General features: G+C 39.6%; 1 protein-coding gene across 2 annotated transcripts in view; it reads right to left on the bottom strand.

The window, feature by feature from the left end:
* The window catches only part of LOC147179421 (collagen alpha-1(XX) chain-like), a 32,484-nt gene that overhangs the window by 3,548 nt on the left and 11,276 nt on the right, over window positions 1–17,660 (bottom strand). For both annotated transcript variants that reach the window (XM_086069092.1, XM_086069093.1), the window contains 27 exons: window positions 17,497–17,616; window positions 17,243–17,407; window positions 16,261–16,419; window positions 15,617–15,789; window positions 12,704–12,833; window positions 12,272–12,417; window positions 10,840–10,969; window positions 10,413–10,552; window positions 10,036–10,162; window positions 9,820–9,959; window positions 9,613–9,745; window positions 8,244–8,389; window positions 8,042–8,171; window positions 6,460–6,576; window positions 6,218–6,364; window positions 4,736–4,792; window positions 4,558–4,596; window positions 4,335–4,473; window positions 4,044–4,186; window positions 3,531–3,640; window positions 2,520–2,678; window positions 2,336–2,413; window positions 2,155–2,241; window positions 2,023–2,076; window positions 1,730–1,825; window positions 153–206; window positions 19–72 (listed from right to left, as the gene is read on the bottom strand). In XM_086069092.1, coding sequence (XP_085925218.1) covers window positions 19–72; window positions 153–206; window positions 1,730–1,825; window positions 2,023–2,076; window positions 2,155–2,241; window positions 2,336–2,413; window positions 2,520–2,678; window positions 3,531–3,640; window positions 4,044–4,186; window positions 4,335–4,473; window positions 4,558–4,596; window positions 4,736–4,792; window positions 6,218–6,364; window positions 6,460–6,576; window positions 8,042–8,171; window positions 8,244–8,389; window positions 9,613–9,745; window positions 9,820–9,959; window positions 10,036–10,162; window positions 10,413–10,552; window positions 10,840–10,969; window positions 12,272–12,417; window positions 12,704–12,833; window positions 15,617–15,789; window positions 16,261–16,419; window positions 17,243–17,407; window positions 17,497–17,616 — 3,173 coding nt within the window. The remainder of the gene's footprint in view (window positions 1–18; window positions 73–152; window positions 207–1,729; window positions 1,826–2,022; window positions 2,077–2,154; window positions 2,242–2,335; window positions 2,414–2,519; window positions 2,679–3,530; window positions 3,641–4,043; window positions 4,187–4,334; window positions 4,474–4,557; window positions 4,597–4,735; window positions 4,793–6,217; window positions 6,365–6,459; window positions 6,577–8,041; window positions 8,172–8,243; window positions 8,390–9,612; window positions 9,746–9,819; window positions 9,960–10,035; window positions 10,163–10,412; window positions 10,553–10,839; window positions 10,970–12,271; window positions 12,418–12,703; window positions 12,834–15,616; window positions 15,790–16,260; window positions 16,420–17,242; window positions 17,408–17,496; window positions 17,617–17,660) is intronic.

Here is a 17,660-nt window from a genome sequence, read left to right as displayed (position 1 = left end):
TGTTACCGGTCATCTCACCAGGGGGCCTGGCGGACCCACTTCCCCTTTTGGGCCCGGGGGGCCTGGTACACCCTAGATATATGACACACAAGATAACAACACGTGAGTGGGAACTGATGCTTTCAGGCTTTTAGACATATGTGTGATATCACCTGAAGTCCAACTCTTCCAGGATCTCCCTTTTCTCCTCTTTCGCCAGGCGGACCCTAAGAGGAGGAATATGCTTGATGGTTGTTTTTCAGCATCTTTAAAAGGAGACATGCTATGGAAAATGGACTTTTTAATGGCTTGTATGCATATAGCTGGGTCTCTTGATTGCTTGCCCACCCATCAAGTGTGAAATTGCACCAACATATTTAATCTTGTATGCATGCTACAGACTAAAGTTTTTGTGTGTGTGTATTTTGACCAACGAATGTCATAGAAATGCTGTTAAAACATCTGGGAATTGTTTTCAATTGTGAAATTTGATTTTATGCTTTTTATATGGCCTGGCTGAAATTGATTTTTTTAGGCTAATGCCAACTCTGATATATTCTTGGGGGATCAGAAAATAAAATAAATAAATAAATGAGTAAAATAACTTCTTCATTGGTGTTTTAACATTTACAAAAACAAAGATGTGAATTACAGGCAGTACAATTTATTGTTTTAGAACACTTTTTTATTTAGTATTTGTTTAACTTTACATGCAAAATAGAATGAATTGATGACTATAGCTTTAGGCCATAAATGTATGCTGTATTAAGCAACGTAAAGCTTGAAGTTACTGGCAAAACAGGATTCATTCATTATGCCCTTTAATGTTAAATTCCATTTTTTTCAACTCCATTATTTTCTTTGTCAAGAAGTGATGACTTCAAAATAAAAACCAGAGACGCTTTTCTCACATGTCGAAGCATCAGCTTTGACAGTTATAGACGTCAAAATTTCATTTTAACTATTTTTATTAGTTTAATTTTTTTCTATTTTTGTTAACAAGAGTATGAAAACGTCGATTTTTTTTTGTACATTTAGAACAGATATAAAATGTAATCATGCGATTAATTACGATTACAAATTGTAATCGCCTGATGCCCCTAATTTTTAATAACCTTTTCTTTAAAAATACATATTTTTAATTTTTACTAATGTTTTTTTTTTTTAAAGAAAAAATTATTAAAAATTAGGGGCGTCGGGCGATTACAATTTTTAAACGTAATTAATCGCAGGACTTCACTAACTCACGATTAATCACAAATTTTATATCTGTTCGAAAAAAAATAAAAACAAATCGAGGTTTTTATACTATTGTTAACAAAAGTGGGGAAAAAATTATAAAGCTAGAAATAGTTCAAATGAATTTTCGACGTCTATAGCCGTCAATGGCAGTGAATGAGTTAAGGAGCCAATTTTAACACTAATAATGCACAATAAACATAAATAGCAAACGAATCAACATATTATATACTGTATGACACTGCATCCTAATGGACATATGGAGACATATGTAATTCACACAGAACAATTCTCTGTCCTTTACTTCCTGTCCACACATACTGAACAGCGTTTATTGTTTCATTAGAAAGTAAGAATACTGTATATCGGCAAATCTCCGGCAAACTATTATTATTTTGAAAAGGCCTAATATTGGCTGATATAATTTGCCGGCTAATTAATCGCTTGGGCCCTAGACTTTTTCCTTTAAGGTACAGTACGTATCGTAGCTATGGCAAGGACGGTTACTCACTACTTTCCCCTGCACAGCCATTCCCTGAGGCCCTCGGCTGCCCACCGCTCCGAGACTGCCCTCAAGTCCAGGTTTTCCTGGAGGACCCATCTCACCCTGCAGCACAAAAACAACATTTCATTGTTTCAAAGATGAATGTACGTTTTGCGTAAATAGTTCTATTTCATTTGCGTATGCGGCTACCAATATGACCCTGTATGACATGAACTCCTGAAAGTTTGAAGAAGGAACAGGTAAGACAGTTCTGGCATGTTTGCGTTTGTTTTCAATGAAGACCGCCTCACTTCATTTACCTTGTGGCCTTGTTCACCCTTTTCACCTTTATCACCACGGGGACCGGGCTTGCCCTGGGAGCAAAGAAATACCACAATAACTTGGATTGCTCAGATTCTCCGCATTTATTGAAATTCCCGGTGAAGCCATACCGTCGGACCAAGGGAACCGGCAGCCCCCGGGATGTCCGAGGAGCAGGTACACGAATAGGCCAGAGAAGGACAACTTTCATCGTCTCTCTGAGGCAAACAGGCATCAACAAGCCAAATGATCTCAACTACATCGGGAAGAACTGAACTGCTGGTGGTTTTAAATGACAGAAGGATGACTGACCACTCCAGGCAGGTCGCAGCAGGTGTCCTCTGTAGCCCACGTTGTGTTACACACGATCTCAAACGACTGCAGCTGCAACTGGAGACAAAGCACACAAAATAAACAATGAACATGTGACAGATGTCCGTAACCATTCAGGGAAGTGGATATGCGTCATGGTTATAAGCTCAAAGGAAAAAGGTACCGCAGCAGAGCCGCTTTTGGGTCCTCTGGTCCTCGTCAACTTCCCCAGCATCTCAAAGCCGTCCGTAGGCAGGTTGCCAAGTGGGCGGGCGGGCCTCTCGCCCACGCGCTGGCAATCCACGGACAAGGAGACGCCAACCTGGCTGACAGACAGGTGCACCTGCCAATCACAGAAGTAGAAATGCTTACGTTATTTTTCATTTCTTCTCAATATTCTTTTAAACAAGCTCGACGTTGTATTTGGAGAAACATACAGTGGCCAAATACAATCAAATAGATAAGAACATTTTTTTTCGCATTCAAAGGCAGTATGAGAATAGAGAACCCTAACTGAGGTGTGCCGTTTGGCACCAAAGACTTTTTCAAATGATCATCACACGTAAAGTGGACAAACTATGAAAAAAAAAAAAAAAGACTTTTTAATGCTTGTATACAAATAGTGGAGTCTCTCGAGTGCCTGTCTACCCTTCAATCTTTCTGAAAATGTGTGTGTGGGTGTGGCATTGTGAACTTTGACCCCTGTTAAAATGAACTCAATAACAACCCCCACACAGAGTTTTGAGCTCGGCTGGCCAAAGTTCCAGAGTGAAAGAATGTCAATGCCGAAAGGCAAGCAATGCCGCATTATGGGCACGATTAGCATTCATGGTTGTATAAGTTTGGAATACGTTTTTTGTGTACGTGTTTGCCGATGCCATGCGGCACACCACAAAATTAACTGACAAGTGTATTTTGGTGGCTTCATGCACCAGTGGTAGGCAATGGAATCTCCAAGGTCACTTCATGCGAATGATACACGAGCTTGAGAACTGGACCAATCATTTATTTACTTTATCACTGTTTCCTGCAATTTCATCACAACCAAAGCTCAGACACATCTGGACCTAAAAAAAGGCAAATTTCCCCAACGGCAAGAAATGCTGTGCAAACTACGTCTATAGTATTTTCACCTGACACCTGGAAATTGTTTGAAATCTTTAAATTTGTCACATTTATATAAGCTTTTGCTCACCTTGTGAAAGCTACCGTAGAACAGCCTGCGGACCTGCGGCTGGTCAAAGGTCAACTCTTGCACTTCGCCTCTGTAATCCAGACTTAAATACACCAGCCGCTTGGTCGAGGCTAGTTTGAAAGGGCAAAATGGCACTAATATGAAACAGTGAACATCTTACTTATTTCCAAAGATGGTTGTGGGTTGCATGAAAGCATACAACGTGATGTTGGAATATCTTTTTGCATACTGCTGTATCTTAAATTAAATACTTATTGGTAAGAGTTTGGTTATGTGTGCATTAAAAAAAAAAAAGACTACAGTACTGTTCAAAATGTCGTTATTAGATTAGTTACAATGCTTTCATGACCTCCCATGTTTCAAGGCACCACGATGTAAAAATAAATAAATAAATAAATAAAAATAAAAACTCAGGAAGTTACGCCTCTCAAAAATAGTGAACCTCAATAATTGCCATTGCTAATGATTGTGTGTGTCCGAGTGTCTCATGACTACAAATGATGAAGAACTCACGGTCCAAGACCACTCCCATCTTGGGCTGGAAGTCATTATCTGTGAGCTGCCAGAGGGCGAAGGGCTCTATGGGCGTTTCCTGCAGCAGGCGGAAAGCGATGCTGATGGTGTGCTCGGGGGAGAAGCCTACGGGATGGATAAACCTGACCAGATGAAAAGGAAGCATTCAAACTCTCCAAGTCACACAAAAAAACGAAGAAACTGACTAGGAATTGACAAAAAAAAAAACGGAACAGATTGAGAAACACTCTAGTGACGGCAGATATACAGAAGAGGAAGATGGTGTCTCACTTGGTGCTTTGTGTCAGCTGGATGTCTCTGTACAAAGTGTAGGCGGGAAGCGCGTTGAAGACAAAAGGCTCGGCGGCGACCCCGTCCACAGACGAGTGGGCTTTTGGAGTGAGGCCAAATGCTTCCATCATGTCAAAGCCTGGACGTGCAGACGGAATTCAGCAAGGCGTGGGACTTTGTGGAAATGATGGCATTCTTTTTGTTTGATGGCTGCGTGTCTCACCTTTAACAATGCTGTTTCTGACGGTGACTTCAGGACAAACTATGACAAAAGAGGGCAACTGGGATTAATCAATGATCCATCTGTTTATCTCAATGTTGAGACATGATTTGCAGACATTAAAACATATTTTAAAAAATGTGGACATAAAAGACAGATTAAGCCATCAATAATCGCTCGCCTTCATTATGAATTGGGTACAGTCGAGGGTTGATGGGAATTTTTGCTGGGGCCTGAGCTGTAAAAGAAAAAGGGGGAGAAAGCTACAATGTTCAATCATCAAGTATGAATGTCAAACGTGTTATCTTTGTCTTAAAATAAACTCAAAAATGCACTCTACTGAAATGCTCTCGCATGGAGTAAACAACCGCCGGTCCGAGGGCCATTTGCTAGCAGGTCGCACCAAAAAATTACAATCCCGATCGAGAATGTTCTGATTGGAAATATATGCATAAATAATGAATATAATGAATGAAAATTCTTCAGTACTGTTTGATAGCATTTTCAGCCGATTACGTGAGAGCAGCTCCGAGTGTGCGAGAACGCTCCAGTAATGTCTTAGGTCCGCCCAATTAATCAGTCAGACAATTTAATGGACTAATATTGAAGCTTTCAAAGGGATACGTGACTCATTGAGCCATTTTCAGCAGTAAAATGTTAATATTTTGTCCAGAATTAATTTGATAACTTTATTATTTTTCATGTACAAAATACCTTTTTCTACTTGCTGTCGACTGAAGATGACATCACCTGTGCTGAGGAAATAGGTAACGACCATTAGCAGCTCACCTGTTTTGTGGGTTCGGTCAGCAAACTGAGCCATGACATCCCAGTCGACAGCAAGTGGCAAAATTCGTTTTTAAAGGTATTCATTCTTCATGAAAATAATGAGGTTATCACATTAATTATAGACAAAATATTACCTTCTTACTGCTGAAAATGGCTCAATGAGTCAAGTATCCCTTTACAATTGACAAAATATCTGCTGATTTTCCAGATTAAAAAAAACAACTTATTAGAACATAAAACAAAGATAAAGACATTCAATCACCCCCCCAACAATTGTTTTTTAACAATTGTTTACCGATTTCTACTCATTTTTTTACACATTACAACACAATGATAATTCAAAATTCTTTCCCAATTTTTGCTGATTTTTCTCTCTGTTGTAAAGTTAAACAAACACCAAAGGACAAAGTATTGTAAAGCAGTCAAATGTTCTGCCAGTAATTTATATCTTTACTTTGTAAGCATAAAAAAAGAAAGAAAGAAAAAAGGTCAATATCGGAATTCGCATCAGCCTTAAAAAAAAAATCCATATCGTGCCTTATTGTCAGCGAATAATTTTTCAGTAGTGAATGATTACACAAATTTTTAATTTCAAACATGTCAAACACTACACAGTCAAAATAAAGGTAACATAAAAATGACATTTAAAAAAAAATGATTGTATTGTATTGCAATGTAATGTGTGTTGCATGCAAGGTCATCCTGAATTTTGTCCCTGATTGTTCTTCATAGAGCTGAATCAAGATCAAATATTTAGATTGAGAGCTCATCTACCCCAGCTGCCATTGTGCTTAATATATGGCAAAAACAGAAGTGTGCCGACATCTCGAAGAACGCACGGCAGTTCTGGGTGTTAAGTGCGATCACCTCAGACCTGTTGGATGCAGAATGGAGACGGCAGCACCCTCTGCTGATCCCAGAATTGAGTGCACACTGATGCGGTACAGCGTCTCCGCTTGTAGTCCGGTGAAACACTGAGTACTGCTGGACTCGTCCACTCTTTCTTCTATGCGCACTTTGTCTGCGCACAAGAAACATATCAGGGAATCTGGTTAATTACATTCATGAGGAGTTTGAGGCAAAAATGTCAAACAACACGATTCCACCAAAAATGACCTTTGACGGACTGAATGACAATACGGTAGCCGTCGACAACCGAGAGGGGTCTCCAAGAAACACAGATACTGGAGTGGTCTGACCGCACAACGCTCACGCTGCTTACTCGTAGACTGGCTGCAGCAACACAGAAAGCGACAGAGACAGAGAGAGAATCAACATGGGCAATTATCAGATGATAGCAATAAGTGGAGCAAAAATGAAGACAGAATAAAAATGATGATGAAGAGAACTAATTCAAGTTTATGCATTTTGTCCCAAATATTCTGACTGAGGGAAAGAGAAACAATTCTATAGCATTTCAACAATGTTGCTGACTAAAATAATAATAATAATAATTTCATGAAATGTATTTGCTGTCCTGTGCAATTATTCTTCACACTCACACCTATTCTGTGTGCCTCACATGATAAAAAATCTTATTGTTGTACTTAGTCTTATTAGCCCCAGCGCCCCCTAGTTAGGGGTGTGAATTGCCTAGTACCCGGCGATTCGATTCGTATCACGATTCATAGGTCACGATTCGATACCGATTAATCCCGATACAAATCTATATACTGATTATTGCAATTTTTTTTTTTTTACTCAAATTTAGAAAATACTAATCAGTAAACTTGTACATGTACACTGTAAGATTTGTATGAAAATGTATTTATCTGAAACTTCAGGCTTATAACTGAGCCACTGCATTTAACAAACAGGTTGCAGTCGGTTTCATGTCTTAATAGCACTGAAATAAAATATTAAGGCTTAATGTTCTATTAATATAACATTCTTCCATGCTTAATGTGTGAATCCTAACCCTAAGCAAGACGTTTTGTTGAATATTCCCATAAAAAATGGATGTTTAAAAATCGATTCAGCCGCATATCGAATCGAATCGATTCGAGAATCGCGCACTGTAATATCGCGATATATTGCCAAATCGATTTTTTAGAACACCCCTACCTAAATGTGATCTGTGAGGTCAATCTCAAATGCTTTGGACTTTAACTTTGTGCTTATTTTGATAGTTTTAAACATAAAAAACGCATATTTTATAAACATATTCTAAGGACAATTAAGAATGTTACATGCTATGCTAACGGCCATAGTGAATGCAAGCTAATAGCACACTCGAGTGGGAAAAGTGAAAGTATGGAAAAGGTTTTGCGATACTCGTCGCGAAATCATGATGTTTGAGCAGTGCTAAATGCTAACGGTACCATCTTCAGTCACCAAATGAATGTGGTTTTATAGCGCGTGCTGTCACGAGTCTGTGTGCACTCTTCCAATCGCAGTAAATTTCAGATCGGCATCCGAGCGAACACCCCTACCTAAATGTGATCTGTGAGGTCAATCTCAAATGCTTTGGACTTTAACTTTGTGCTTATTTTGATAGTTTTAAACATAAAAAACACATATTTTATAAAAAATATTCTAAGGACAATTAAGAATGATAAAATGTCAATAATTCAATATACTGTGTGTGTGAATGGATGGATAGATAGGTAGCTACTAGATAGACAGGCAAAAGCCCAGTACAGTTATCATTCATGACTTGATGTACAAATATCCTGCCAATATGGTGTGTCTGACTTACTGGTTTTGCCCTGTGCTGAACCACTGCCTCCTTCTTTATTGCGGTATTCAGCAGTGACCAGGATGCTGTATCGTGTGTCTGGCTGTAACGAGTCCAGCACCACGTGCTTTTCGCCACCAGGGACCGACACCTGAACACAACAAAGCGCCTCTCAGATCCACCGAGCAAGTCAAGAAAGCGCCGATGCGAGGGTGGCACTTACAGCGCTGTCCTGGTTCTCAGCTCCTGTCAGTGCACTGTAAGAGACACGATACTGCAAGACATGAGCATTGGGGGGAACCCAGCTGACCAGCATGCTGACTGGCGTCTCCTCGGAGACAGACACACTGGATGGACCCCCGCCAGAAACTGTAGGGAAGAGACACCAAGCAAAGAAGGAATGTTGTTAATAGAGCAGGTCATTAATTAAATACCAATGAGATGCCGCAAACAAAGCTGAAATTGGACATATTGTGACAAATTTACTTTGTAACTAATTTGCTCCCCAAAACGTATAAATACGTTCTATTTTAACTCATTCACTGCCATTGACGGCTATAGACGTCAAAAAATCATTAAAAAAAATTTGTATTTTTTTTCACTTTTGTTAACAAGAGTATCAAAACCTAGAAAAAAAAGGTATTGTACATTTCAAACAGTCATAAAATGTGTGATTAATCGTAAGTTAACTATTGAAGTCATGCGATTAATTACAATAAAAAATGTAACCACCTGACGCAATAAAAAAAATAATAATTTGAGGTGTCGGGCGATGATTTTTTTTTTATCATAATTAATTGCATGACTTCACTAGTTGACCCACGATTAATCACAAATTGTATATCTGTTCTAAAAGTACAATAAAAAAAATTCTAGGTTTCATACTCTTGTTAACAAAAATGGGAAAAAATGTTAAACTAATAGAAATAGATCAAATGAATTTTTGACGTCTATAGCCGTCAATGGCAGTGAATGAGTTAAATGTTATCATGGTCACAAAAACTTATTTATGCGTTATGTTTTTTCATGCTAGAGCATACAGAAGGCTTTGATGCAGCCTCTGAACTGAAGAGAACGCGTGAAGCAATGGTAGTTATTACAAAAAACGACCAGCAGGTGGCAACAAAGTATAAGAGATCAACAAGGGCCATGTTGCAAACAAGCTCTTTTCCCCACTGTTTTAAACAGATTTGTGAATAATGATGAAACTTAGCTATATTCTAATTGCTGCAAAATGGAAACAGATGTAAGAAGAGACTCTCATCTTTATTTTTGGTAGGTTCCATTTTTTTTATAGCACTAGAACAGAATATTCTGTGGGCCTTGCAAAATCAGTCAAAATCCAGTAAAACAGCCGGGAGCGAAGGGGGTTGCTTCAGTGAAAAGGGCTGGGAGTGAATGGCTTGTACAGTGAATACTTGCTATTCGCAGAGGATGGGGTCCAACCCTCACATGAATTGGGGGGGAAACAAATCTGCAATTTATAGAATCCACAAGATGGTGGAAAATAACTACTGCCCCTATGCGGAATTTTTGTGGACAGAGATAAAGGAAAATGTGTTTTGTGTGTATTGCTGTATGTCGGGACTCACGTGTACTATAACGTATAGCCACAGCTTCACTCTGAGCTCCATCTCCGTACAGTGCAGAAAGAGAGATCTGGTATTCTTTGTCATCTTCCACCCCTTCCAGGATGACTCCTTCACTCTCTCCACTCACCTTCAGCTTCACCACACATGAAGGAAGACGCACAATTCATTTAGCATGTGAATGCGTTCGAATGCTCTGAAGTCCCTTACCTGTCTCAAGTCACCTCCACCCAGGGAGATCCACTTGATGAGGTAGGAGACGACGTCATCGGCGGCAGCCTCCCAACGTACGGTGATCTCACTGCCGGAGAAATTGGACACCCTCAAGTCTGAAGGGGAAGGTACTTTCACTGCGAGGGAGATCAATGAAAGGTATTGATCATATTGCTTGGCCTGAGGGCCAGGTGAAAGGTGCAAGTGTCTCACATGTGGTGATGTTACTGGTGAGGGCTGCAGAAAGGCCTTGTGGGTAGCGAGACTGGACCGACACCAGGTACCGGGACAGAGAGGACAGGCTCTGCACCAGCACTGAGTTCTGTCCGGTAACCTCCATCTGGAAAGGAAAAAATATGAAACTATAATTGTAATAAGAGGAGGAGTGCCTCTGTCGTTGCCGGGGCAACCAATTCCACAAGCGGCACTGTTTAGATAAGTGTCATGGCATCGCAAAGACATCAAAATGTATGGAATGTGCATGAATGTCCAATTTATCGGAAAACTATGCAAGCTACTATAGAATTAATAATATTGCCTAAATAGGTTACATTCGAAGTGTGAAAAATGTGCGCTTATGAGGACGTTACCTGCTTGACTTCACTGCCATGGTTGGTGCTGTAAGTGATTCTATGCCCGGGGACATCGACGGCCCCGGGCACCCAGCTTACCCTCAGCATACTGTGGGTCACCACTGGAAAGCTGACACCCACGGGCGGGGGGAGAGGAACTAAACGGAGCAGGAAGATGATGGGAATAAAAGTGATGCAGTTCGTTTTAACAGTCCCGCTAAAAAGAGACATTACGGACATTGAAGAAATCGATTCGATTTCAATGCAATCTACGCGCTCGACTTTTGTTATATTACAGTCGAGTGAAAGCATGGAGGAGCAGAGTACAAGATTTTGCGGAGTCAGAAAAAAAAAAAGCAGTAGACAATGAAATAAAGAGACGATGGCGTAATACTGGAGAAGGAATAAAAAAAAAAAAATGATGAAGTGGAAGGATCAGCCTTACGTGTAGTAGCAACAGCAGTGACCGGATCGCTGGAATCTTCATCATAGAGAGCATAAAGCGTGACGGAGTAGTCCGTTGCGGGGTGTAAACCGGTCAACTCCAACGTCGTACGCTCTGCACCAAACTTTTCCTACGTTCATATTAAAAGAATATAATTACAAGATACTGAAGCATCACTATGCTTTTTGTCAGCAATTTACCAGCATTTGGTTTCATTTACTGTATTTATCAATGCAAACAAAAGTAGCTTATCATTTGGAGGGCAGGATTCAAAACAATATTTGCATAGAATGGGACTCAATAATACATAATAGTACAATTATCGTTAAGATGTTTACCACCTCAATACCGTTCCGGTTGTGAACCCTATAAAGCCAAACGTCTCATATTAAATACCAGAGATTTTGATCCCTCTATTTCATGAGCATAATATTTTTCTTCCCATTAAAACCGTGACGTATATTATCTGACACATGCATTGCACGGATAATCCATTAGAGGGCGGTATCACACAGCTGATGGCTTTTCCAGCGACTTTGCAACATGGCCCCAATTGAGAAAGGAGAGACACCAATACAAATTCAATGCCATTGACAGCTATAGACTTTAAAACAATTTATTTGAACTATTTCTATTAGTTAAAAAAATATTCTCCAACAAGAGTATGAAAACCTAGATTTTTTTTTTGTACATTAAGAACAGATGTAAAATTTGTGATTAATTGTGAGTTAACTAGTGAAGTCATGCGATTAATTACGATTACAAATTTTAATCACCTGATTGTCCCTAATTTTGAATAATCTTTTCTTTTAAACAAAAACAAATCTTTTTTTTTTTTTATAATCTTTTTTTGTTTTAAAGAAAAGATTATTAAAAAGTTAGGGGCGCCAGGCGAATTTTTTTATCGGAATTAATCGCATGACTTCACTAGTTAACTCACCATTAATCACAAATTGTATATCTGTTCTAATACAATTTTAAAAAATTCTAGGTTTTCATACTCTTGTTAACAAAAGTGGGAAAAAATGTTAAACTAATAGAAATAGTTCAAATGAATTTTTTACGTCTATAGCCGTCAATAGCAATGAATGAGTTAATGGCGGGAACATTTCTTTCAGATTTTTGGAAATACTGATATGTTTGATATGTCTGTTTATTATTATATTTTTGACAGTTATAATTATAAATGTACAAATTTAAAGTATTGTGGCCAGATGTATCAAAAATGACACAAACCAAAAGTCATATGTGGAAGTTAATTTACAAATAAATAAAATAAAAATTGTTTGTTCTAGAGGACCAATAAATCTATTAACAAAGAATCAAAATGTTCCCTCATATATTTAATGTTTCAGGCTTCATAGGGTTAATTGCAATATTGTTGCTATTTAACTCTTAAGGCCTTTTTAACGCAACGAGGCCCGGTTCTCACCTCCTTGGCGTCATCAGGCTCTCCTTGGTTGAGTGCTGAGTAGAGGATCAGGTACTCGGTAGCCCCTGGTGCTGCACCCCAGCTCACTTGCAGTGCGCTGTAAGAGGAAGGCGTCACCTCCAGGTTGGTCGGCATGGAGAGCGGTACTGAGAAAGGATTGGAGGTGAGGGCAGGAAAATACAGGATGAGGAAAATAGAACATCAGAACTCGGCATTTTTTTTTTCTATTTTGAACCTGATGCGTGAGAAAGCAAAATCTGGAATCTCTTCAAATGACAAGCTCATATTCAAAGGAAAGACGGGCGAAACCGATGGATTCATAACTACTGATTCTGCTTTCACAATGTCTGGGTAAACAATCTCCCTGAGACTGCAATGCATGTAAGAATACATATGCCAAGTACAATACGACACGAGCGGCATGAGTCTCACCTGTGGTCACAGTTCCCCTGAGTGCCAGGCCGACACTGTGTTCATAAACGGGGAAAATGGACACGTGATAAAGTGTCTGTGAGGAGAGGCCTTGAAGCAGCACAGATGACTGTGAACCAGACAACACCACCTTGAAGACAGAGCCAAAAGTTACAGTCTGCCACAAACACAACCCTAAGATTGTTGAAACCATGGCAACAGTGTATTGGCATGAACACAGAAGGAGTTTTTATCAAATCTTTAATGCAACCAAACTGACATAGAAACAGTTTTAAAAAAAAATAGGGGTGTCAAAATTAGTGTGTTCATTTTGAGTTAATTTCAAGTTCCTTTAAACACCACTAAAAAAATTTAACGCGCGAATAATGTCCACCCTGTACTGGGGGAATTCCAGTTGCAACGCAGCAGACACGTCCACGTCAAAATTTAGCAGTAATCATTTGAATAATAATGCATATATTTGTGGAGACTGGGGTCAAGTTGTATTTGATAATTTAAAAAAATGTGCAAAATTTCACAAATCATGTTAAAGATTAGATCATATGAAAAGAAAAATGCACTGAGCTGTCACCAATGTCTTACAAATGCAATGATGCCATCTTGTGGCAGAAAGATGACCAACACAAATCAATATCACGCTTGTTTTTTACAGTACAGTACATCTTTTTAATTTTAACTCAATTTTATGAATGATTATGAAATTACTGTATTAATGACTAATTATAGTTCAACGTTTTTGTACACTACGAGAGTATGAAAATGATTTTATTGATATTATTATTTACAGATATCAAATTTGCAATTAATCATGAGTTAACTATTGAAGTCATGCGATTAATTACAATAAAAAATAATAATGGCCTGACACCCCTAGTTAAAAACAAATAGTCCGTAGTGGGTTACTTTATTTGTTGGACGTTTCAAATGGAAAAATAACATGAGCAACAATTGAGGGTAGACTTTATTCACATTATAAAGCCTCCTTAAAGAGCCTGTAAAAGCTGCCATTTTTATGACACGGAGCTGAAACAGAGGCGGGATACTGAATGTGTTTAAGGGAGGGAATGTGATAATGACAGGACTGGGGTGTCAAGTCTAAGACCCAACACTGACTTCTCCCCACCATATTGTGTTGAAAGATATTGCTGCCACCCAAGAATGATGTCAAAAATGAGGGGAAAAGCCCAAATATGTGACGCAATCATGCAATGTTAGCAAAAGGAGTGAAAAAAATGTGTGTATCCACTATCCACACTACATTTTCTCTTTGTCCTATTACTTATTCTCATCACCAGTTCATGAAGGCGACCCAGCCATAGCAATGACACACTTACAAGTATAACAGTATTTTACTTATTACATTTTGCGCCATTCAAATGACTTTCAATTACTATATTTTCTATCTGAAATGTCGCTTTCGACGAAATGTCAATTTGTGTGAAATCATGCCATCTTACACATGATGGTTTGTAGAACACGTAACACCGGACAGGCTAAGGAGCCAGCCGGGCTCCAAACATGGGAAATTGAGGTAGCCCGACACTTTGATAAGAAATATGGTTATTTTTCCAAGTCGTATCGTCACAAAACTGAAAATAATGCAGGGTTCTACGTCAAGCCTTTTCGGGTGGTGGCCCAAACAAAATTGTGGTGAGATACGTGAAAAATATTGTTTATTACATATTAAAAGTGTTGATTTGATCACATTTGTTTATGAAATGTGTAAGGCTACTTGTATTTTCAAGTCTGTGTCCAGACTATATGGACAGCCTGAAGAATACACAAAAAAAAAATTGTAATAAAATGAAAGAAAGATATCTAGTGTCCATAAAAAGTCCCATTCAAACTATGTGGTTGTATAAGCTTTTTCAAGGCAAGTGCAAGGAATTAAATCATATTCGCTACAACAATGAGCGCTTCAAGTATATTTAGAAGTACTGTAGTAGTGTCGCAATTTGAACACCGGATGGCGCACTGGGTGCCAGCCACATAATGACGTACTTCACTGAGACAGCCGAAGAAGAAAGTCACGATTGATGAATGGATTTTAGCATCGTGTACGGCCTGATTAAATATAAATAGAAGACTGATTGCTGATAATACTGCACAGATAATCGAACCCCAATGTCCGCTACAAGCACATACAGCGAACCCCTCCCAATATAAGACTATTTGCGGCGATCGAAGGCTTTTATCTGCCGTGATTGGGCAACGCAGTTACATGCTATGCTAACGGCCATAGTGAATGCAAGCTAATAGCACACTCGAGTGGGAAAAGTGAAAGTATGGAAAAGGTCTCGCGATACTCGTCGCGAAATCATGATGTTTGAGCAGTGCTAAATGCTAACGGTACCGTCTTCAGTCACCAAATGAATGTGGTTTTATAGCGCGTGCTGTCACGAGCCTGTGTGCACTCTTCCAATCGCAGTAAATTTAAGATCGGCATCCGAGCGAATGGTACCGTACATTGAGTTTGCCCGACGCTGTTTTTAGTCGCCATTGACGAGCTGGCGAACGCTACCTCCCAATTCATTTGACCGCGGAATGGCCACGGTGCGTTTGCCCTACGGCCGCCGCACAGATGTAGTTACTAACTATAGGGAGGGAAACTAGCTAACTCGTAGTTAGCTAGGTTCCCTCCCCCCAAAAATGAGTTTGTGGTTTTATTTTGAAATATACCGGATCTACCTTGATGCGGACGCTCCACTTCCTGTCCGCATCGTGTAATTACTTTAGCATCCCTTCCGCACCGCATTGCAGCTGGTGTGAATTGACACGCAGACTCGAATGCTTTCTATTCCTTGCGGCGGCCATATACGGAAAACGCACCGCGTCCGTTCCGCAGTCAGTGTGAATTTGTCGTAAAGCTCAGCCCTGACATTGGCTAATTGTAGTACTGGAAAATATTCTGACCTCCTGTGGACTTTGACCCTCCGCGCTGTGGTAGACCACCCTGTATTGCCGGACTGGCTTAGCAGGGTTGCTCCAGTGTAGCATCACTTCTCTGGAGCCCAGATTGGAGAAGCGGAGGTCAGTGGGACTCGGGTAAGAGATGGTCGGGTCGACTGTGGGCTCCGGTTCACTTTCTAGAAAACAAGATGTGTAGAAAAGCAAATAGATAAATAGGTGGGTTACAGTAGCCCCCATTTGCGATATGGATTATCAAACATTTCGGGCTTTATTCCCAAAGACAGCTCACAAGAGCTTGTGGCGTAAAAACAGTTTTTTTCTTGATTTTTGTGTCTATTTATGCTTCCACAGTTTCGCACCTCTTGCACACTGATCTGAAAGGGAATGAAAGGAGTCACTTCCATTGGCTGGGAACCAAGTCGACTGTGTGCCCTTAAAGTTTATAATGAAAAGTTTGTCTGACACAAATTTGGTCAACAATCTTTCCTTTTAAAGATTCCAACAAGTTAACAAGCGTTCAACAGTAGAGCAAGTATCACAAGATACATACAAACATGCAGACCAAAAACAACAATACCGTGGTCTCTTTTTGCAGACCACTCATACAAACGTAGAAAATTGTGTAAATGTCATGAGTACTACATTACCCTTTATGACTCCGCGGTCCTCTATTCTCGTGCACAGGATGTGGACCAGTCGGGCCACCAGTTTGCTGAGCAGAGGGAAGTCGTTGACGTTGTAGACATTCGAATCCACCGGCTCTGAAGCCACGTGCCTCAACTCGGCTTCATCGGCATTTTTAACACCTAAATGCAAAATATAGATAGAAAGTATAGTTTTGTATGATAGACGATTATTAACTCATTCACTCCCAGCCATTTTCACTGAAGCAACCCCCTTCGCTCCAGACTGTTTTACTGGATTTTGACAGATTTTGCAAGGCCCACAGAATATTGTGTTTTACTGGTAAGAAAGATTAGAGTCTATTCTTTTATCAGGAAAAAAAAGTATATTTCTATGTGTTTCCGTTTTGCAGCAATTAGTATTAGAATATAGCTAAGTTTCATCATTTTTCACAAATCTCTTTAAAACAGTGGGGGAAAATAGCTTTTCTATACTCTGCTGCCACCTGCTGGCCGTTTTTGTAATAACGACCATTGCTTCAAGCGTTCTCTTCAGTTCAGAGGCTGCATCAGAACCTTCTCTATGCATAAAAACAAAAACGTATAAATACGTCTTTGAGACCATGGTAATATTTAAAATAGAACATATTTATACGTTTTTGGGATCAAATTAGTTAAGGTCCACGTGACAGTTTAAAATATCATATATCAATATATGTTATGACATGTCGAATCGGTAAGATTACCGAATGAACAAGACTGAGCTCTCAGAAAACAAAAACAAAAAACATATTTACACATTTTTGGGAGCAAATGAGTTAAGCAAGATGCTGCATTCCCGAGATGTAGATTGCCCAATTATTGCATGAATAGGGACAAAAAAGCCGTCCAATGACAATACTCAAAAACTCCATGACCCCTTTTGTCACAAAAATGTAAACATTTTCCGTCATATATGTTTTGCATCCGACTCGCACCACCCCATCTTGGCTCATTAAAATCTCACCTACAGCGATGATCTCCACACCCGCATTCTTGAGTCGGTTTGCCGCCGCAATGGCGTCATCCTGCGATTTACCATCTGTCAAGAGCACAAGGAAGAAGGGCGTGTCCGACCTTGCGCCCGCTTCAGCCCTCATGTTCTCCTCCATGACGTGGAGCAGCGCTTGGCCTACAGATAAATGCAAGAAATCAAATAAATACCTTCTGAACATTAGACAACAATACAGCTTGACAGGTTGACTTCATGCCAGATATTACCTGTGAAAGTGTTTCCTCCTTTATATCTGAAATTCCTGACTGCTTCTACCAAATGGTCTTTGGTGGTGAAGTTGTTCAGCTGCCACTCTGTTCGCGGGTCTCCACTATATTGGCTAAGGCCTGAAAAAGCAACACAGGCTTCTTCTAAGTATGTTGGATCCAAA

The sequence above is a fragment of the Leptonotus elevatus genome, chromosome 2 (assembly GCF_054856555.1).
Source record: "Leptonotus elevatus isolate MCC_2025b chromosome 2, RoL_Lele_1.0, whole genome shotgun sequence".
NCBI lineage: Eukaryota > Metazoa > Chordata > Actinopteri > Syngnathiformes > Syngnathidae > Leptonotus > Leptonotus elevatus.
The sequence above is the reverse complement of the archived record's forward strand: the minus strand, read 5'-3'. Positions and strand labels throughout refer to the sequence as shown.